This window comes from Sorex araneus, chromosome 1 (genome assembly GCF_027595985.1).
Source record: "Sorex araneus isolate mSorAra2 chromosome 1, mSorAra2.pri, whole genome shotgun sequence".
Classification (NCBI taxonomy): Eukaryota; Metazoa; Chordata; class Mammalia; order Eulipotyphla; family Soricidae; genus Sorex; species Sorex araneus.
The window spans coordinates 352,435,445-352,458,413 of NC_073302.1; the positions used below are offsets into that span (position 1 = coordinate 352,435,445).

General features: G+C 46.5%; 1 protein-coding gene across 3 annotated transcripts in view; it reads right to left on the reverse strand.

Moving 5' to 3' along the window:
• Nucleotides 1-22,969, reverse strand: part of ELMO1 (engulfment and cell motility 1) — a 545,070-nt gene that overhangs the window by 380,866 nt on the left and 141,235 nt on the right. For all 3 annotated transcript variants that reach the window (XM_055132324.1, XM_055132311.1, XM_055132316.1), the window contains exon 5: nt 4,946-4,996. In XM_055132324.1, the coding sequence (XP_054988299.1) occupies nt 4,946-4,996 (51 nt within the window). The remainder of the gene's footprint in view (nt 1-4,945; nt 4,997-22,969) is intronic.

Below are 22,969 nucleotides of genomic sequence, written 5' to 3' on the forward strand. Positions count from 1 at the left end.
CTCTCCACTCAGAGGCTGTGAAGGGCTGTGAGACCGCCGCTAACGCTCCTGTTCTTAAGATTCAGGCAGCCTAAGTCCAAGAGGGGCAGAAATGAGACCACTTTTCTTCCTACTAGAATGGACCTGGACTTCAGTGTGAAGCCTGGATGCTTCTAACCCTGGCTCCAGGGGAGGATTATGCTTAGAAATTACAAAGCAATAGTAGATACCTGACCAGCAGTTTTAGTTATCAGGTCCACGTGGGTCAAAATGGTAAATAAGAGATGAAAAGGATTTAGTTTCTATACCAAAGTGTGCTTAAAAATCTAGTAATTCGAGATACAAAGGTATTTTTAGCTTGAAATGCTATAATTCATCTCAGGCTTACAGTAGTGATTTACAATATTCACTTTGGTATACTTTATTTTATACCTATTTTATGTTAATATTAGTATAGAATATAGAAGAAACATGCAATACTACCAAATGCTATAAAATAATAAAATTAACCTAACATCAATAAGGTATTTTGTCTCCCTTGAGAATTATTTTTATCCTTTTATCACAAAATCCCTCTATCCATGCATTTCACTGGGCTCGTTCCATACACAATGTTCAGCGCCCGCCCCTGCGCATGCTCCACTTAAGGGGGCTGCAGCACAGACCCCAGCCCATGTTCACTGACTTCTCAGCACCCCGTCACCAGGTATTGCCTGGAACTCCAAATGACAGGCAGCTAACAGGTTTCCAGGTTATATTATGAAAGACAACAATGCATCTAGCCCTGTGTGTACAAATATCTCTAGGGCTATGTGTGCACATCTATACGGGCCATGGATGTGCATCGCTAAGGGGTGTGTGCACAGATATGGGCTACAAGCTGTACATGTAAGGGTGTGGAGTGACCCTTTATGCATCTGTCTACAAGACCAACTCCTAGCAAAGGCATAGATATTTAAACTTGAGGAGACATACCGAAATCTCCCTTCTAAAAGGCGGTAACAATGGACCTTTGAACCCCACAGCACAGCTGCCTTGATTACCTAAGACAGTAGATTTTCATCTTTCTTAAGAATGAGCTTCTTTCTTCTGCATCAATAACAACCTAGATCTATTGATCTATGACAATAGATCTCTTATACCGATACTGTCTCATCAGTTTGGAGATAGGACAAAGTAGATACACAAACAATGACATAACTCAGCTCTGAATCTAGAGAGATATAAAAATATATATTGAGATCACATTTGCAGCATTTGACCAACTATTCTTGAGAGTTTATTTGTTTGTAAGGAATCCTAAAAATTGGGGAATCAACCCTCCATCATGCATTTGTCTTGCTTTTCCCTAATTTGCAATTTTTATTTTGTCCCTACAGTTTTTCCCAACATAACAGCTTTGTGTCACTGCTTTTATTTATTTATTTATTTATTTATTTATTTATTTATTTATTTATTTACTGGTAGACAACTTTATCGGTTTTCCTTTATGGTTTCTGGGTTGCCTTCTAATCTGCTTAAAAGAGGCTTTCCACAATTGAAGACTACAAATATACTTATTGTAAAGATTTTTTAAGACAAAGATTTCAGGGAAGTTAAAACTTTTAGCAAGCCAAGTTTTGAACAATCACTAAAAATCCCTTCCATGCCTGGTCTCAGCTGTAATTTCTGCAGGAAACTCATCCCAGGCAGCAGGAATCACTACCTAGTGCAGAATGAGTCTTTCCCCAAAGCCCCACTGTGCTAACCCCACACACACTCCCTGGGTGTGTTCATGACTAAATATATATTTTGGTGGTGGGGACGGAAGTGACATCCAGAAGTTCTCAGGGGTGACACCTGGCCGTGGCGGGGAGACCATACACGGTGCCAGGATGTGAAACACTGAGGCTTCAGCTGCATGCAGGGCAAGTGCTTAGCTGCCTCAGTCTCTCCCGTCCCACGGCTACGACTTCATGATGATGTGGACACAAATAAAAAAGACATGAGACCTGAAAAATGAACTTTTGGAGCCAGAGAGATTGTACAGAGAATGAGGCCCCTGCCTTGCAAACAGCTAATCCTCGTTTGATCCTTGGCACCCTGAAGTCATGCCCTGAACACTGCCAGGAATGACCCCTGCACACCACGGGGTGCAGCTCCCCCCCCCCCCCCCCGCTCAAAATACACTTTTGAAGGGGTCGGGCAGGATTGGGGTTTAGTAATTGGGCTTACTCCTTGCTGGCAGGATTGGGGTTTAGTAATTGGGCTTACTCCTTGCTCTGCACTCAGGCACCACTCCTGTCAGTGCTCAGGGGACCATGTGTAGGGTGCCAGGGATCAAACCTGGGTCAGACACAGCAAGGCGAGTGCCTTAGCCACTGTACTACCTCACTGTACTATCTCGCCAGCCAAAGGACACTCCAGATGGCTCCGGCTGAGCCTGTATGAAGGCAGGTGAAGTCCAGAGCAAGGGCTCTGTGAAGAGAAGCCGTGGGTGCAGAAGAGTGGGGATTGAGCACAGAACCGTGCATGTGTGAACGTGCCTACGCGTGCTATTCCCGTCCCCGCACGTGTGTGAACGTGCCTACGTCTGCTATTCCCATCCCCATGTGTGTGTGAACGTGCCTACGTGTGCTATTCCCATCCCCGTGTGTGTGTGAACGTGCCTACATGTGTTCTTCCCGTCCCCTGCCCAGCTACGAAGTTCAGCTGAGGTGGATGACAGGATACCTAAGTTAGCATAAAACCAGTTGTTATCTTCTTTATGCTTCTCTAGCACTTCTACCACATGGAATGGGTTTTTCTTTCCAACTAATTTTACTGTGTATGTAAAAATTCAAAGAGCTAGCATATGCCTGCCCATATTTTCAGTTAAACACAAAATAATAAAAGAATACAATCTAACAACAAGTGAAGTTTACAAATCCAAAATAACTTGCTTATAGAGTAATTTCCAGTTCTTTTGGCAACTGCCAAAACAATAAAAGTGGTTGCTTAGAAGGCCCAGATCTTCGTCCTACACCTGATGAGTCCAGCTCTTCCTTAAGGCTCCACACGGCTGCATTGTTTCTTATTTTTATTTACTTATTGATTGTGGCTGGCGGAGCCCATCCAGCCATGCCCTGGCTCTGTGCCAATGATCGAGCCAGGGTCTGCCACAGGCACCTTCCCCCCCTGTACTGTCTCTCTAGCCCCATCCACGTTTCGAAAGTTCCACCAAGGCATCCAGTTTGGAGAGCACTGCTCTTGAGCAGACGCAAAGCGTCTCAGTTCCATGATACCCGTTCCATATTCTGAAAAGCACCACACAGCTTTCCTTTCTCCAAACTGGGAAACTGAGGGCTCCAAAAGAGCTTCAAGTCCAAAGAGCTCCAAGTCCACCATCCCCGATGTCACGGGGCAAGTCACTGTGTCTGTGATGTGTGTCTGGGCATGCTGCCCCCCCCAACACACCCCCTCCTGTACCTAACCTTCCTTTATAGAGTGACTCAGGACATTCTGTTCAAGAACTCCTGGCAATTAAAGAGACCTTCTTTGGCTTAGAATAGGCCTAGATTCCTCTTTAATGAGCTTTCAGAATTCTAGGGAGAAACAAAACGCAAGGTGTACTCTTTCTGCACAGAAAGCTGATGACTGCTTGTAGCAGAATAAACAGGAATGACAAAAACAAATGGAACCATGGTTTCTAAAGGTCAAATTAACATGAATTCATGCTGACTAGAGTAAGACAAGCAATGCCTAAACACAAAGTTTCAGGTCATCATGTAGCCACAGAAAAAATGGGGGTAAATTATCATTTCTTTTAAGTGGCCAGAAGGCATCAAAAGACAGCGCAGCCAACCCGAGCGAGGCATTCTACTAAGCACATCAGCGTGTTTGAGTTCGAAATGTTATTGTGCAAAATGCTTAAAAGGTTTCAGCCTCTCTAATGTGATTTTCACAAGAAGAATTTGTGGTAGTTACAGTACCCACAATTTAATTTTACCCAGATGCTTTTCCCAATTTTTAAATTTATTTTTAGCCTAGCCACATGGCTTCAGTAGAAACTGAAAATGAGAGTTAGACAGTTTTCATCACATATGCAGAGTGAAAATAGTAACACTTGGTGTATTTTGTGCAGCTTATTTTTGAGGAAAGCAATAGATGCACTGTGAAATAATACAGTTTAAATATGCTAATGTCACTATCTTAAGTAACTGCAAGAAAGAAAGTCAAGATAATCAACACAGTCAGCACCAGTAGCTTAACTCGGTTTTAGCATTGTGTGTGGAAGCTTATAGTTAGAAGATTTTTGAAGAGTTCTATCTGGAGGCAGTTCCCAGTGAGGTAGCCCAAGAGGCAAACATTTTTTGAACTATTTAACAGTCATTATAGCTGATCTAGAAAATGCTCCAACTCTCTCTTCTACATGAAGCACACACCACTCCTCTCAGCCTCTGCCCTTACAGGGAATTCCCGGGCTCTCTCCTGTCTGCCTGATTTCCATTGTCTGAAATCACCCACGGCACATCAGGAGGGTGTGTGGGCCTGTGGGTAAACCAGTCGACACAGCTGTCAGCTGAGAACTGATGAGGGGAGACGGTGGAGAGGACCACCCTTTCCCCCGCCTTATCATGGGAACTGAAAGGAGGGGGAGGGAATTCCAGATGGTCCAAAATTTTACATGGGAGGGGCCAGAGCAATGACACCATGGAAAGGACACTTGCCTTGCCTGCAGCTGACCCAGGTTCAATCCCCAGCATCCCATATGGTCCCCCAGCACCGCCAGGAGAGATTCCTGACTGCAGAGCCAGGCGTGACCCCTGAGCAGCGTTGCCAGGTGTGGCCCAAACATTTTTTTAAAAAGAGATCCTGCACGTGAGAACAATTCAGAGACTTCTGTTTCACACGAGAGTCACCCTCAAGAGTGAATATCCCTCAGCACACACTGAGGAATCAGAGAGCGACGTGCTGACCTCGAAGCTGAGAGCTAAGCCTGACTTACCGGAGATGTGGTCAGCCGGAGGATGGTGCCATTCTTTATCTCATTGCGATTCTGAAAAAAAAAATCAGTTTTTTAAATAAATCTTCAAATTTAAAGAGTAGGAGAAAGGTCAACATAGCCTAGTAGAGAGTCTAAGTTGGGCTGGGGAGAGAGCCTGCAGCCTTGGTGCAGGCGACACCAGTTTGCGCCCCAGCCCACAGTCGGTTCCTGAGCACCAGACGGAGCCCTGAGCACAGAGTCAGGAGTAATCCCCAGCTAAGCACCAGCGAGCATGGTTCAACACACGCCCCCGGACGCATGTTTTACAATTCAGCTTCTTCTCACTTCGAGTAATTATAATTATTTCTACAAAGGATTCTTATCCAGATCTCAGTTGTGTTAACTTTATTTAAGTCACAGTTGACATTCGATGCAGAGGAAGTGATATAAACTCACATAATAGGCATATGGGATCCCAAAATATAAAATAAAAATAATTTTTAAAGGTTACTAAGGGAACATGACCAAGCAATTTACTCCCACAGATATACCCAAGAGAACTGAAAACCTACGTCCAAACAAATCTTATCCATGATTGCTCTCAGAAATCTTATTCTGAACAGCCAAGTGGTGGGAACGTGTGATAAGGAGGGAAATAAAATGTGCAGTGTCCAGTCGATGAAATATCTTCAGGCCACTCAAAGAAATGAAGCCCTGAGGAACAATACACCCAGTATGGACGAACCTAGGGAACATTACACTAACAGAAAGAAAATGGATAGAAAGATCACATATCTCATGTACATGACAAGTCCAGAACAGGCCAAGCCACAGAGACCAAGCCCGGGGGTGCCCGAAGCCAGGGTGTGGGGAGCTGGTTGGGTGCGGGGATACATTCCACAGTGATGGTAACACTTCCAAGTGGTTTGTGGCGGTGGTTCTGCAAACCTGTGGATATGCTGTTGAAGAAGAAAATACTCAGTTGAATTTTTTTCAAAAGGTGCCTTAATATTCCTTCGGTAGATGAATTACACCCAATAACACTGCCATTTTATGAGGTGATTAAGGAGCTTGGTCTCCTCGCATTTGCTGATTCCTATGGCTTGTTGCCATGAACAATCAGAACGAAAAATTCCACCTCTGCCTCTCTGAGGGAAGTTTACGTGAGGTGAGAGCCGTGCGCTGTCACTGCAACAGCGCTGGCAGTGGGGGCAGAGTCTCACCTGCAGTCTGATTCTCTGCCTCCGGAACCCGCACGCCCCTCGACTTCTGAGAGGGAGCAGGTGGGGATCACAGCTCTGAGCCTACAGATCCCGTCTGGGCAAGACAAGCTAGAGCTGGAAGGGGACACTGAGGTGGGGCAAGGCCCCCAGAGGCCAGAGACACCGTGAACACACAGTGACTCTCCTTCAGCCGATTCTGAGGAATCTTTTTAAAAAAATGAGTGGGTAGGGTGCTTGCCCTGCACATGGCAGACCTGGGTTTCGATCCCCAGTACCCCATATGGTCACTGGACCCCCGCCAGTTTGACCCGTGAGCACAGAGCCAGGAATCCTGAGCACTGCTGGGTATGGCTCAAATGCCCTCCCAAAATTGATTCTTAGAATTAAGTGCAAAGAAACAGGCTTAAGTCAGTATCTTCCCTGAAAGAAAACCAAAGTGAATGTTTGATACCGAATGCAGGGAAGACGGGAAGTTCCATTTTGCAAAGCCCAAACTGCACACAGCAACGGCACCACCACCCCTAGGCAGACACCCTGGGTTGCAGCTCTTGAGGGGGCAAGTCCCTCTGGACTGGGGAGGTGAAGGGCTCAGGGCCTGAGAGCAGGTTTAGCTATGGCCGTGGGAAACAAATTTCTAGTCACTTGGAACTTTTCATTTAAACCCGATAATCCTGTCAGCAGAAAAGTGGAAATCAATTGCCTTAAAGAAGGTAGCACGGGAAGAGTGTCCAGAAAACCCCAACAGACAGGAACCTACACAGAAAACCGCACTCGGGTCCCAGCATGAGGACGTTGCTCCTGGCCCTTTCTGGGAACCAGTCCTGGAGCCCTAACTCTGCTGCAATCTTCACACCGTCTGTCCACAGACATCCCGAGCTGGGATGAACACGAGGCGTCTCGGGCCCCTGCCCACAGGCACCTGGGCGGCAGGCAAGCCGTGTCAAGGGGCTGGAGAACAGTCTGGAGTCTGGCACTCCCAGCACACAGGAAGGCTGGCGCAAGCAAGCATTGTGGATTGCAAAGCAATAAAATCTGATGCAAGCTAGACTAATGCCAGTTCCTTCAAAAAAGAGAAGAAAAAGCACATTTCTGCAGGGAAATGTCCCAACATACGCAATGGATGAGGAGAATGACAAGTGGCCAGGAAGTCGGCTAAAGGGCCATCGTCATGAGCGTCTCCAGACTGTCTCCGCCTTGACATTCACAGGCATCTCCACAGACCGTCTTTGTTTTTCTTCTCAAAACTAGCCCAGCACCTCGGGCCTCTCTATGGATTGGATAATAAGATCCTGCAGAAAAATGTCACTGTGGTAATATTTTTCTCCTCTGAAATTTGTTTTTTCTCAGTATGCCAACTTTTTATCTACCCAGACAAATTAAAAATTAGCCCTTGGTCAAAAGTCCCAACTCTGCCCCTCCCCTTGTATTGGGCTGGGGAATCGGAGAGTCGGGTGGGTGGAGGCACTAAACCACCCTCTTCCCCATGAAACCTGACTGCAAGGGGCCGCCCCACCTCCTCCTCTCTCTCTCCAGAAATGACCTGAGTGTGGGGGAATGAGAGTGAACGACTCTGTCCTTCGGGCCTGTCAGTGATGGCGAGGCGGAGTGTGCAGTGGAAGCCTTTGTCTCTGTGTGTCCCCGTGCTTCCTCTTCATATCTTGGGGCTGAAGAACTGAGGACAAGAGATGACACTGGTTGCTAGGTTACAGAGCAATGCCTCTTAGACAGCAGACTGCAGTTGTGGCATTTGAGAAGGCACCTTAGAAACAGTGCCTGAAAACAGAACCTGACGCCACACCAACCACTGAGAGGGGTGGGGGCTGGGGGAGATCAAGAATAAAGGTGTCTGACTACTGTCTGACCTCTCCAGGGATAGGTACACCCGGCATAGCCGGCACCTCCCTCCCCAGATACCCTTTAATTAAAATATTCTAATTTGACGTCTCTCTACTAGCTTTTCCCACTGAATCCTATTATCAACTGCTGTCTTTCTTGAATCATTCTACATTCCACAGCCTCTAGATGACCTTTACACGGCCCCCAGAACTGATGCGGAAATTTTTTTTAAAAAACACGGAAGGGATGTGAAGGAAGCAGCACCGGGGGGTGGTCCCTGGGTCCCACCGGAGGGATGGACCCAGGGCACCACTGCCTCCTGCTCCCCCACACAAAGTCAGGGGGAGAAGCGCAGAGAGGGGACCGACAGGGATCAGGGATCCCAGGAATCTGCCAGAGGTATGAGCATGAGAACACGGCCAAGAGCCCTCAGGGGAAGACGGGACAGAATCAACAGTGTGTTTCTCATGAGAAGGGCCTGGCAGAAAGGTAGGAAGTACTGGCCCCGCAGTCAACGGCCCAGCACAGAGGTGAGCAGGTGCCGAAGGCAGCCTGGGCCTGAAAGGCCCTGTCCATGGTCTGTGAGACTAAAGGAACAGAACTGAGCTCAGTTTGTGAAGCGGCACTCATCAGCTGGGTCTGAGACACAGGGTGAAGCGAGAGCCAGTGCCCAGGGGCACCCGGGCATGGACGTGGATGGCAACCAGAGGAGAAGCCCAGCGAGGCCAGGGGAGACCAGCTGGGGCCAGCGGCAAGCTGGCGAGCACAGCAGACTGAACAGGACGTTCAGCCTGGGCCTGGCCACTGACTTCCCCAGAGGGCCTGGGCAAGTCGCCGTGGCCGGTCACTTCATTGAAGAAATGGAAGGCAGGGGCCCAGCACCACAGTTCCATTCTTTTCTCTTTCATTCTCCATGAACAAGGAGGAATCCACTAATTAAACTGCGATCTTGCTCTTGAGGCAAGATTGCCGATCTAATGAAGAGGTATTTAGGGGAAATGAATGTGTCCCTCGCAGTGAATTAAGAGCAGAAAGTAGTAAAATTCGGCGGTAACAGGAGATTGAAGCAGTGCTGCCTCCTACCACCTTTGCCGGACTTGGCACTGCCTAAGCTCAACCCCAGACTCAACCTGCAGGCGCGGGTTGGAAACACCAATGACTCCGTGACAGACGGATGGAGGCGGCCGGGTCTGCGGCGCGGTGGAGAGAAAGGCTGCACCCTCCCTGCTACGCAACTTGACGGAGAGTAAGCAGGAGCAAGCTTTACTAGGGGACTCTGTACTGCTGAACAAGGGTCTTGGAAACGCTCAACATCCCAGTCTATGGATCGTGCTGGGGCAGCACTGAACAGGGGGTGGGCAGGTCAGAAGGGCACGCTGAGTCATCAAGGCAAATCCAAGGCTCCTGCTTTGACTCATGGTCCTTCCACTCCAGAACACTGTTCTCCGCCCTCCTGAGCTGGGCTCTGCAACACCAGGCCAAGACTCCAGGGTGATATTGCTCTGCTCCCAGAGGGCGTTCTTTCATTTGGGGAGGGTGGCAGGCTTCCCAAGCAGTGCTCAAAGGACCTGGTACCAGCTCTGACTGGACCAGCTCGGGCCCATTGTGTGGGCGGCACCAGGCAGTGCTGAGGGCGGGCTAGAGGAGTAGGGGCTGGACCAAGCAATAAGCCCTGAACCACCTCCCCAGGCCCAGAGGTGTCACTGTGCACGTGCCACATCTACTGGTCAGCGTGGACTCCGGGATGCTGTGCCAGCCGCAGAGGGCCCTCCCTTGCTGTGCCCGCACAGAGGGCCCTCCCTTCTAGCTCTCTGCCCGTCGAAGCTTCTCGAAGCAGGGCTTGCCTCTCAGGGAGCTCTGCCCTCTTTGGGGAAAGATGGGGATGGGTGGGGCCAGAGCGATAGCACAGTGGGTAGGGCGTTTGCCTTGCACGCGGCCGACCTGGGTTCAATCCCCGGCATCCCATATGGTCCCCCAAGCACTGCCGGGAGTAATTCCTGAGTGCAGAGCCAGGAGTAACCCCTGAGCATCGCTGGGTGTGACCCAAAAAGCAAAAAGAAAAAAAAAAGATGGGGATGGGAGTTGTGCCGTCCCTTGTATTTGGCTCTTTGGGGCATCCCCGCCTGAGGGACCACTTCAGGCCGTACTTGGCCCTCTGTTCTGTCACTGCTGCTCAGACCCTTCGTGTGGGGAATGGAGTCAGGGTGGGATGTGCCCTAATCAGCCGCGCCACCTTCCTGCCACCCGCCGCTTCTCTTCTCTCTCTTTTCACCTTCTCTCTGTATCATGCTGGGGTGGAATCCAAGGCCTCACACGGGCAAGGCAGGCTCTCCTCTGCCCACGTTTCCAGCCCCCACGTCTTCAGCCCAGTAGCCACAGCTCCTTTGCTGCCACTTCCTCAGCCCCCACCCGTGTCCTCTTTTAGCCCCGTCATTGCAGCAAACCAACTCCAACTAGCTACCAATTCTTTAATTAAAATTTCCCTTTCCAAATACTGGCCGGATTCCTGGATCCTCACTGGACCCTGACCAGTAGACCAGCCCCTAATATGCAGGAAAGGCAGAATAAATATGGCAGAGAGGGCCAGTGACACTTGATATGGCTATTACAGCGCTGTAGGGGAAAAGGCTTAATGGTGGGTGATCGTGTCACGCTGGATTCAATGTGACAAATGCTGGGCTGTAAATGGTACTGCAGGAGGAGTCTAGGTTGTAGAATGCCGGGAGCATGCGAGCACTGAAACAGTACCTGCGCCTAGCAGACACTCCCTGAACAAAGCCCTTCCTGCAGTGTTTGAGAGCACAGTAAAGCCGAGAATTGTGGGTATCTGGACAGCCAGATGGTGGGAATGGCCTGGCACTCCTCAGGGAGAAAAGGGCTCCTGGCTTCGGGGGAGCAATGTGCCCCAGTCTTGGGGACCTCACGAACTGGGGGAGCTGCATGCAGCGCGCCTTCCTCTGCACTCCCCCTTCTGCGGCCTTGGAGGTACTCAGTCAGCAGCCTTCTCCCGGCCTCGGCTGGAAGCTACCCCACCATCAGACGATATGTGCAAATGTTGAAATCTGGGTTGCGCTGGTCAAGTTAGAGCCTGTGGCCTCAGAGAGCCACAAAACACTGGAGAGAAGAGCTGCTCTTACAGGGAAGAAGTTCGCGCTTCTGAAAGCAACACAAGAGCCTCACAGAGCCATTCCGGGCGCCGTGCAGACACCCAGGATGCCGGCAGCAGAGAGAATACGACCGTGTGGCAAGGGCCCTCGAGAGAGAATGAGACGCACCAGAGCGCACACTCCGGTACACAGCGGGTGGAGACTCACGGCCAGCTGCAGGCAAGGCTGGGCACCCACAGGAAGGACCTCAAGGCCGCCTTCACCACACTCCCAGCTGCACGACCTCCAACCAGGCTGGGCCCAAGTCACAGCAGGTCTCTGCAAGTTCCCCATACATGCCAGCATGCCTGCTAGCCTCTCCGAGCCGCAGGGAGACAGCCACGGCTCTGTGTCACGAATGGAGCCATCTCAGGGATGCTCAGACACTCAAGTCAAGGCCCTGCCTGACACAGCTGGTGCAAAGAGGGAAAACCTGCCTGAAAGAGGGGTGGGGGGGGGCTCTGTACCTGCTGGCTGCTGGTGCTCAGGGATCACTCATGCAGAGCTGCGGGGGCCCATACGGAGTGCTAGGAGGGCTGGTCACGTGAAAGCAGGCTGCCACCGTACTATGGTGCTCTCTCTCTCTCTCTCTCTCTCTCTCTCTCTCTCTCTCTCTCTCTCTCTCTCTCTCTCTCTCTCCTCTCTCTCTCTCTCATGTGTGTGTATATATACATATATATGCGCTTATCACTACAAGAGTCTGAAAACTGTTTCTTTTCTTTCTTTAGTGTTTTTTTAAGTGAAACAAATTTTATTTGGAGGTTTTCAAGAGGGAGGTGGGAGGGAAAGTGCAATCGAGAATGAGAGTTACACGCAAGAGAGAAGGCGGGCTTCTCCGAGGGCCGAGAGAGCCCCTACACACACCTCATCATTAGATACGGAAGCATGAAAGTCCATGTCTCAAGATTGGAGATGCAGGCAACACCTGTGCAAGGGAGCCACACAGGTTTGGCCACAGGCAGCACATGGGCCCGGGCAGCACATGCGCCTGTTTCAGTGAAGAACCAGAGAGTCCTTTCCAAACTGCCATCGGAGCTGGAGCCATAGCACAGCAGGTAGGGCATTTGCCTTGCACGTGGCTGACCCGGGTTCGATTCCCAGCATCCCATATGGTCCCCTGAGCACCACCAGGAGTAATGCCTGAGTGCAGAGCCAGGAGTGACCCCTGTGCATCACCGGGTGACACAAAAAGAAAAAAAAAAAAAAAAACAGTCAAACTGCCATCTGCAGTGGACCCATCGCCAAGATGCAAAATCTCATGCAAGCCTCGTGGGGAAGACTGTCGCCCTCGAGCCCACGCCGTCAGAGAGGAGAGGAAAGGCAAAGGCCAGGATCCAGGATAAAGAAGGAATTCCTGCCAGCCAGCAAGGGCTGGTCTCTGCTGCCACACAGCGCAAAGATGGGCCGGACGGGGTCTGACCACAGGATCCAAAGGAGCCCAGTGCACCTCGTTCTGAGACTCAGGATGGCACTAAGCAAAGGAGAGTCTCACACCACTCCCGAGAGGAACAGCACAAGCGAAAGAAGCTCTCCTGGACTCCTGAGCTTCTGGAAACTGCCACCACCTACGGCCTTTCTTCACTTACTATGTCTATATCTGCTCGGGTGACACCTAGAGGCAGCCCAGTCAGGCTTCCAGCCTACCTGTGAGCCTCAGGCTGTGGCAGTTTACACAGACTGAGTCTTGGCAGCAGCATAATCCAGCCACTCTGTCTCCGTACCCTGATTGCACTGTCCCATTTTATTTCCTTAGCCCAATCGAAAAGGAAATACCATGTTCGATTTTTATTTTAATATTGTGTTTTTCTATCCCCAAGACCAGACCTGTGAAAAGTATCCTGTGAAAAATATCGTCACAATTACTCTTGGTCATGCCCTGAAGTGGCCAGTTCTACAAAGTACAGTCACTAAATATGTTTTTTACAAAACAAAGTGAATATTTTTTTAAAATTTTACTCATTTATTTATTTATTTTGCTTTACAAGAATGAAGGCACGAGGGAGGGGGCAGAGGAAGGACCAGGGATCAAACAAAATGAATATTTTAATAATAAGGCCTGGAGTAATAGTCAGAATATATGTAAACTAAAGCTTACTGATGAATTACTTCTTTAAACCCAGAAACAGTCTCTTGCTTAACCTCACAATGCTAATATAATTTATACCTGTTTTCCCTTTCCCCCGTATTCTACAGCCTTCAATCAAACAGTGGATACTCATTGCAGTCCTGTAACATACACATGTAATATTGAGAATTTTAAAGAGATCGTTGCTATGCATTTGCTTGTGTTCCAGTGTGCATCCATCTGTGTGCGATGCATCCCAAGTGGAGACACACCATATGCTATCATAGCACACACCCGAGTCAAGGCATCGGGTATCCCTGGCACGAAATCTAATTCACAGACAATCCCAGATCCACAAAAGCTGAGCTCTTCACAGACCACCCGGACTCAGTTCAGCAGCCAGTCCCAGCCTTAAGAAGGCCAGATGGAAGGTCCTAGAAAAGCAGCCTCTGGACTCGCCGCTAGATATGGAAGCACCCAGTAACACACAGCACAGAGAACAGGCTTCGGCATTCACCCTCTGAAAGGGCCTCTCTCGCGTAACACACCAGAGGTGAAGGTGACGTCAAACTGTCTTTCCTAAGAGACTCGGTCAGAGTGGGTGAATTGGTACGGCAGGGAGCCAGGTGCCAGCTCCTGAAGCACAGGGTCCCCCGAGCTGCCAGGAGCCCACACCAGCACTTCCCAGGAGTAACTTCTGACAGCACAGCTGGGTGCTACTCAAAAGCCACATAAATACACTTTTAAAAGATCTACATTTACATTTTTATGCTTGTTTTTCTCCGTGGTCTTAAGTGAGTAAAGGAGATAAGGTGTTTGCCTTGCAAGAACCAGCACTGCATAGGGTCTCCCCAATCCACCAGGTGTGACCCAAAACATCCCCAAAGATAAAAGCTGAAAAGTTTTCTTGTCAAGGAGACTAAGCCTGCATCATCGAAGCAGTAGCCGGTAAGTACTAAAGAAGCACTGTTGCCCAATGAAGAGAGCGTGTGCTGGTGACAAAGAGGGCAAGTGCAACTCTATGGTAAACACCAATCCTGAAACAAAGAGTTTCAAAGTCCTTCTTTCAATCATACTAATTAAGATATTCCAAATGCATTTTCCAAATAGTAGGTCTATTAAAAGAATGTTCTGTTACTAGAATAACATAAGACTAAGTCGAAAGAAACTTCCAAAGGAAGCAATTTTTCATAGATATATTCTTCACCAAGAATGTGGTACCAGGTAAATCAACTAATTAATAGAAAGGACATCTATGTTCAGAATTAAATGCCCTTTTCACTTAGATTGTATAACGAGATTTTAGTTTTTTAGCACTAAAAAATTCAGCTAAACAAGATGACATACATCAGAGAAGTATTAGCTGACTTAAAAGGAACAACTTAGCAAAAGATAAAGCTTTTGATAACACAAAAGCCAGAACATAAAAGTAGTCATGCACAATCATTTTCCAGTTATTTAAATGCTCTCATACTTAATTTTGTTTGTAGGATGACATTACTTTGTCCTCTCCCCCCTTGCCATGAGTAGCTTGTCCCGGTTTTTCCCGGAGTTTAGGCTTACCCCAGTCACACCCATCAAGGTGCTCCCGAATCTCTCCATCCCTTTGTTTAGCTATAATCATTTCTCTATGCTCTCTTCCCCAAAACAGTTCATCAGCTTTTCTCCCAATCTGACTCTGCTAATTTGTAAAGTCAGACCTTCCTAGGACACTGAATATTATATAACATTGCCTTTCCCCCCTCTTTATGTCTTTTGAATAATTTACTTTAAAGCTATGTCTTTTTTGTATAGACACAAGAAGACAATATTATGCTTTTGTAACTTGGAACTTAATTGGCTTCGAATATTATTCCTTCCCGGGCATCTGCTTTCTCCACTTAAGCCTCAGTTGCCCTCAGTTCCTAGCACCCCAAAAGCAGGGTCCCGACGAGGGACGGGACGGATCCAGGGGAAGCGGTGAGTTATGTGCTACCCTGGCATCGAGATGGGCCTGGCCAAAGTGCCTAATTCTTAACTATAAGTTAAGAGCTTGATCATAGACAAATGCTGTCATGATCCAAAAGTAATGATGAGACTAGGACCCTACTAGGGATAGGAAAGACTGATCTGGCCTGAGCACTGTAGTCTGAGATCGAGATGGCCCCTGGAGAGCAATTCTATAAGCTTTAATGCATTTCTTATTGTGTCCATACAAAATGATTAATATTATGAATTCTTGTATGTTTGCTGGCTGAGGAGAGGAGAAACACACTCATGGGTGCACCCTTGGGTGGATCCTCCTCTTGAAAGGGAGTCAGTCCTAGGAGAAGCATCCCCTGAGGGAAAGGAACCCCAACCCTATAGATGGTGACCACACCTATGTGTATGCCCCAACCCCCTCATACTGGGGAGATTTAACTAGGCTGTAAGAGTGGGTTGGGGGGCCAGATCCACAGATCAGAGAGAGATCCAGAGCTGGGAGAGAAGCAGGGAGAGAGAATGAAATAAACTGATCGAGCAACCAGTTTGGCCTTCTTCCTTCCATCGCCTGCCCTTGACCGACAGCACACACAGTGGTTCCAGGGCCACTCGGAGAGCCCTCGAGTGCACTCGCCCCTCGGCGTGCTTTAGTTTTTTACATTTGTTGATCTTGAAAAAGAAGATATGAAGTGATCAATGCACTCAGTGTACATAGATTATTTAAGCTCAATGGCATGTACATACTAAGCATTCAATAAATGCTACATAAATAGCTACAATGGAGATCCTAAAAAGCAAGCTACATTTATGATGGGTATAATACTGAGGAACCTACACATGAAAGTTATTAAATACATCTAAGAAAAATAATAGAACTTAATTGATAAAAATTTAAATGCACACAAAAGATTATTTGGCTTCATGGAGAAGACAAACAATATCACAGACACCATCCTAAGAAAAGAAGGCAAGAAAAAGGTAATTTCCAGGCCAAGAGAAGTACAGCTAGCGGGTCCATGCCTTGTAGAAGGTCAACCCTGTCCAGTTCCCGGGCCTCAGATGCTTTAAGCACTGCCTGAAGCTAGCCCTGTTTGGTTTCTATATGCACCAAAGAAAAGTTAGAAAGCTGCTATGAACTACCTAGAGATGCATAAGAAAGAATTTTCTTCATATTGGAGCGATAGCACAGCGAATAGGGCATTTGCCTTGCACACAGCCGACCCGAGTTCGATTCCTCCATCCCTCTCGAAGAGCCCGGCAAGCTACCGAGAGTATCCTGCCTGCACGGCAGAGCCTGGCAAGCTCCCCCCGTGGCATATTCGATATGCCAAAACAGTAACAACAAGTCTCACAATGGAGACGTTACTGGTGCCCGCTCAAGCAAATCGATGAGCAACGAAATGACTGTGCTACAGTGCTATAAAGAACTTCTCTAAGTCAATGAGAATACCATGTCTATCCCATTTTCAGGCAAAAACTATTATGTGGTTTATAGAAGAGAATTCTTTATAAATAAGAAACACAGGAAATAGAGTCAGCTATTGCCAAAATGTAAAATGAACCACAGAAACTCCCAAGAGAGTCCTACTAATTGGCTAACATTAGCCAAACTCACAACAAGCACAGCTTAGTATGAAAAGGCGAGACCAACAGAGCTACTCTGGAAAGCAACTTACTGAAGTTGAAGATGGGGGTGGCTATAAGTTTTCTACTTTTATTTCCCAAAAAAAACCTTTCTAACAGAATCTCATGAATACATGTATAAAGATGATCATTACAGCATTATTTATTATATTATAATTGCGGGAAAACTGCTTATTAGTGGAAAAATGGATAAACCACGGTTTTATTCATGTCATGGGGTATTACACATGATTCAACTTAAAATATAACTGAGCTAAAAATTAAATTGCAAAAGATTACCTACAGTACAATACAAATAATTTAAATTTTAAAACACAAAACAATTCTCTGCATCACTCAGGAATAAATACATATGTAGAGATCTATGAAATATTCATGAAAAGAACGCATGTAATTTTCAGGCTAATATTGATCTCTCTAGGAAGGGAGGAATAGAAAGAGAAGCAAAGAAAATATATGGGGTCTATGAAAGATTAGTGGAAGAAATAGGACAAATGTTAACTTCTATTAACATCTCAATGGTTGTTGCTAGTCACATCATTTTATGTACTTTTTTGATGTTGGAATATTGCATGACTAAGTTGTTAACCGCACAATACTATAATCATCCAAATTACTATTTAAGTGTATCTGATTTGAAAGCAGTATCTCTCGTGCAGACTCATCTGTCTGAATCAAAAGTAGCAGTTGGATTTCTTACATCTAGGCATACATTATAATAAGGGAACAATTAAAGATAAGCATATATTTAAAAACAATGTGCCGACTATAAATTAGCCTTGAACAATCCTGCTCTGTTTCCAACATCAGATTCATAAAACACCCAAAATGCAGTCTTTTTAAAAGTGCCTATTAGTCAAGCCAATGATTTTCAAGTACTGAAATCCTCTTGTTCAAGAAAGGAGGAAAAAATTCAAGAAAGGAGGAAAAAATAGACAGAGAGGTATTCTATGAATATTGATATTTTTATGAGCTTAGCTTAGTAAATATATACTTTATTAAGGTAATCAGGAGGAAAAATGAGGATTTTTTTGTGAATACAAAATTCAATATTCTGTTGCTATAGATGACCACAACAATAATTCAGCCTACCTCCCTAACTTCTTTTGTTTTCCTCTCTGAAGCCACACAGAGAAAGTCTGGTGCATTCACGGGGTGTGCTAGCTTCTACAGCTGTGTAACAAGTGACCACAACTTTGGAACTCTAAAGCCACATCAGAAATCCAGGAGTACACGTTTCTGTAGGCCAGGAGTCGAGCACATTTTAACCAGATCTGCCGTTTCGGGTCTCATTGTTTTGAGGAGACTGTTGGCCTGAGTCTTCACTGGGAACTGCAAGTCTGTTTCGGGCTCACCCTGAGCACTGGTGAGTGTGCTTCTTCTCTGCTGCTGCGCGGGAAGAGCTCTCTCCCACATCTGGCGAGCTGCTCACCTCGGGCCTCTCAGCCACTAGAGACTGATTTCAGGCCCTCGTCCTAGAGCCTTCTCCACGGCGTGGCAATTTCCTCCTCCTCAGAGCTTCTCTTCAACGCTTCACTTTGCTGAAAGGCCCACGGGGGTAGCCTTCCTTTCGATCAGCCCAACGCCAAAGGATGGAGGACCTTAATTATGTCAGTGACTATCTTTGCACACAGAGCAATGTAATCACGAGAGTGGCACCCTGTCATATCGAAGGGTCCGCCCAGACTCAAGGGGGGAGGGGATGGCCCTGGTGTGTAATAAGACTTGGGTGGGGATCCTGGGAGTATCTGAGAATCTAGCCTCATCCACATAGGTATGTCCCTGGCGACTGTTTCCAAGAGCTTACCTTAAAGTCTCCAGACACTTAGAAAAGGGGTGGAAAGACACTTTTCTTTCAAACTGCTATACCCTACAGCTAAGAGCATCTCTCATTCTTCAGAACAGAAACGCCCAAAAGGTTCAAAAATTAAAAAAAAAAAAAATGGATTTTCACTAGACAACTGACAGGCTCCCAAGTGGGAAGGCCCAACTCCCTGGATGCTGCCAGAAGGTACCAGGAGCAGCATGGCCCTAGCTCAGACCGCTGGCCTGTGTTGGCAGACTCACGCCTGATTTAAAATAAAACTTAACTATCTTCCCTGTCATCCACATGTTGATAAAAAGTGTGAATGTATGCGCAGGGATAAAGGAAAGGAAATGCTTCCTATGGAGACTGCTTACATACCATTTGGCAGTTCAAGTTGATCATGATGAAGCTATTACTTTGCCACAGATCTATTGTTTTGATAGTCTTATTCATAGTTATAGGTCATATGAATCAAATACCTCAGCAATTCCTGAACATCCCTGAAACCCACGCTAATGAGACCTTGTAAATATTAATATTAATATAGAGAATATTGGCCTCACATCCAAATTTGACACTCAGAAGCTAGGTGACAAAAAGCCCCCAAACCACTAAGCGGTCCGTGAGTCTTAAAAGCTTAAATGAAATAACTCACCCAAAAGGGTCCTCTATGAAGTACAGCTGTATAATCCTTATACAGTTTTTGACTCATCATTCAAATTCAGTGGACATTTTGGAAGAAAATACTTAAAGAATTCCATAAAGACTCAGTTTAAAGAATAGACACTTCAGCATTGTTTAAGAAAAAAGATAAAACATATCCAAATTGGAAAGGAAAAAGTAAAATGAGGACTATGTAAGATGATACAATAATAAACACAGAGAACACATAAACTATTACAAAATATATAACTGGGGGCTGGAGCAATAGCACAGGGGGTACAGCATTTGCCTTGCACGCGGCCAACCCGGGTTCTATTCCCAGCATGCCATATGGTCCCCTGAGCACCACCAGGAGTAATTCCGGAGTGCAGAGCCAGGAGTAACCCCTGAGCATCACCAGGTGTGACCCAAAAAGCAAAAAATTAAAAAATATATAACCAAGTATAACCAAATATAAAATAGTGACAGGTTACAAAAGTCATATAGAAAATATACTGTGCTTCTTCATACAAATTATAAACTAACAAAGAGAAAATTCTACTTACAATCACATAAAAAAAAAATGAAACCACCTTAGAGTGAATTCAACCAACAAACTGTAAGAGCTGAACGTCAACACTATGGGGCCAAGAAACAGTCAAGTGGGTAGGGTGTTCGCTTGCACATGGCCAGCAGGTGTTCAACTCCTGGCACCCCAAACAGTCCCTGAGTTCCGCGAGCACTGATCCCTAAGCACAGAGCCAGGAGTAAACCCTGAGAACTGCTGGGTGGGGTGTGGCTCAAACCCCCAAAAAAGAAAAGAAAAGATCAGGAACATATAAGCAAATTCTATAACACTGTGGAGAGAAATAGATATGGGAAGATCTGAAGCACGCTTTTGTAAAGTGACATCTCACTGATTCTTTTATAGCTAAAATCACAACTACAAAACATAAATCTTAAGTTACAGGAGAGTAAAAAGAAAGGAGACCAGGGGCCTGGAGAGACAGTCCCATGGGTAAGGTACTTGCCTTGTATGCAGCCGACCCTGGTTCAATTACCAGCACCCCACAGAGACCCGAAGTCTGTCAGGAATAAGCCCTAACCACAGCCGGGTGTGGCCGAAAGTGGAGGAGGAGAAGGAAATTATACAGACAAAGACAATAATGATAAAATTTTAATAGATGCTAGCGACTTTAATAAAGGACATAAAGTAAGGAATCAACAAAGCAAAAGAAGGAAAAATAAACAAAGTTGAAAGAAAAATAAACTTTAGGAAACTGAGTGAATGAGAAAAGAAAATAAAGACATTTAAAAATTAATAATGACAGAGGACACTGTCCCTTTCTACCTGCCTATCAATAACATGGAAAATCTAAAATAGGAACACATTGAATCAGGTTGGAAGTGAGTTTTTGTTTTGTGTGGGTTTTGCCCACATGACGAGAATGCTTACTAGCCACAGTTAATCTACAATATGTTGGTTACAGATAGGACAGGATGACCCCACAGATCATTTTTGGCTTTCCAGAAGACCCCCAAATATGAGGCATTCTACTGACTTATATCTACCACTAATGGTACTTCTAACATGAATATTTACACACAGTATCACTTGCATTACTTGTCATCCCATTATTCATCGATTTGCTCGAGCGGGTCCAGTAACGTCTCCATTCGTCCCTGTTGCATGCTAGCGTAGCCCAATGGCATCTGCTCGCTCCAGAAACACAAAGAGCCTCAAACCGTTCTTTCAGGGTCGTGATGAAGAAGTCACAGTAATGTGGGAATAAATTTCCCCCAAAATCATACTAAAAACAATGTCTACAACGAGGTCTCAATTCCCTCCTTGCTGCTGAGCACACTTGCTCAGTTTGCACAAACACCACCCTGTCCTCACCTGCCAGGGACACGGTGATGGCTCAACGGCTCCTGCCCACGGTCCCGCTGTCAACAGAGGAAACTGACCTCTCTGCTCTACGCGTTAATGATGAGATATCCCTGGCTTCTACCTCTTGATTTACCTGCCTTTCCTTCTCCATCTTAACTTTGTATCCTTAAATTGTATACTCCAGCCAGAGTGACCCTAGAACTCGATCATTGGGTCACACCTGGGCAGGTAAGATAGTGGGTGCACCTGCCCACGGCTAACAGTCCACTGGTTCGTCTCCTCCATAGCAGAGAAAGGAAGGCTGCGAGCTACTCGTATGCTGAGCAAGGCCCAGCTGCTTCGTGCCACTGGGGACAGCAAACGGATCCTGGTGCTCTTCACAGCTACACCGGACGGAGCCACACTGCTTGCAGGAGAAGCCCACTACGGACCCCGCTGGAAACAACCCCGCCCCAAAATTGTAAGGGTGCCCCAGGCCCCCAGCTCAGAGTCCTAGTGAAAGCCCAGCCTTGTGTTATCCCAGCCAGGACCCAACACAGGAGTGAGGAAGCTTCCCGCTGACCCAACGCCCAGATCCTCACGTCTCACCAGACAAGCCTGCGGGTGGCTGGCAGCAGAGACAAGCCATCCCTGTCTGCACTCAGGTTCCTCACCTGGAGAATCCCGGAGTGCAACAAACAGTGCCCCTTACAACGATAACTGTTTTAAGTGACTAAGTTTGGGTGGTGTTTGTAATGCTGCACTTAAAAAGAAGAAGAAAGAAATGAGAAGTGAGAAAGAAGCAGATATGCAATATTCATTACTGTGACTTATCTCGGATCACAGAGCAAGCATGAGGCAACCTAGAATCCCAGCGGTGCCGAGTAAACAATCACAGGCTTATGGCGGTTGCAGAGGCGACGCCTGTGCCCACATTACTCACTCCAGTCTGCCCCCTTCCTTTCCTTTGGTCTTTGTTCATGACTACCCCTGAAGCCGAGACCTAGCTCACAGGTTTACCATTATAGTGGTTGTTCACTCTTTGTTTATGGTGCCCAGTTCTAAATACTTGGAACAATGAATTCAAGGAAATCTGATTTTGTGACCTAGAAGAGTGATGAACGCTATTGCTAGCTTTTAGATCGTGGATGACCATAATTACGAGTCATAAAATCAATTTGCAGATCCTAGCAAATAGTTTTAAAAAACAAAACAAAATAACAGTTAACAATAAGAAGATATCCAAAGTACTATGGAACTACCCTTCATGAATCTTTTATGTTGCCTTCCACAAACTCCCATAATGCATATATTGTGTCTCCATTAAAACATAGAGAAACATAGTCTCATAACATTGAAAATAAATCTTATCCCAGAGGTGTAGCAAATATAAAGAGGGATGCAATTCTTAGAAACCAGCCAATTAAGTTTCTAGCTTCAGAACACACAGTAAGTCACAGAGTCATTCTCAGAACTAATTTCTCTACTCACAAGGGGCCTTTCTCATTCCTGTCATTCGTTTTGTTTAGAAGTGTTCTCGTGTTTCCAGGGTCAATTTCCAGGTAAACAAGTGCTTCTGCCCACCCTCAGAGGACACCGTGGGTCATGCGGTCTGCATCTGAGCATTAGACATTTACATATTTCAAGACATGAGTCAGTCTATTCACTAGTCTAATAACTGAACTGGAGAACATGGAAGTGTCATGACCGCTGGCTTTTTTATCTTTGCCGGCAATTCGAAAGGCAGCTGCATCATTCTGAATACAAGCTACAAGACCAAGCGGAAAAGTTAGCTGCCTGTATGATCATCTGGTTACAGCTTCTGCCCAGGAGTCATGGTAAAAATTAAA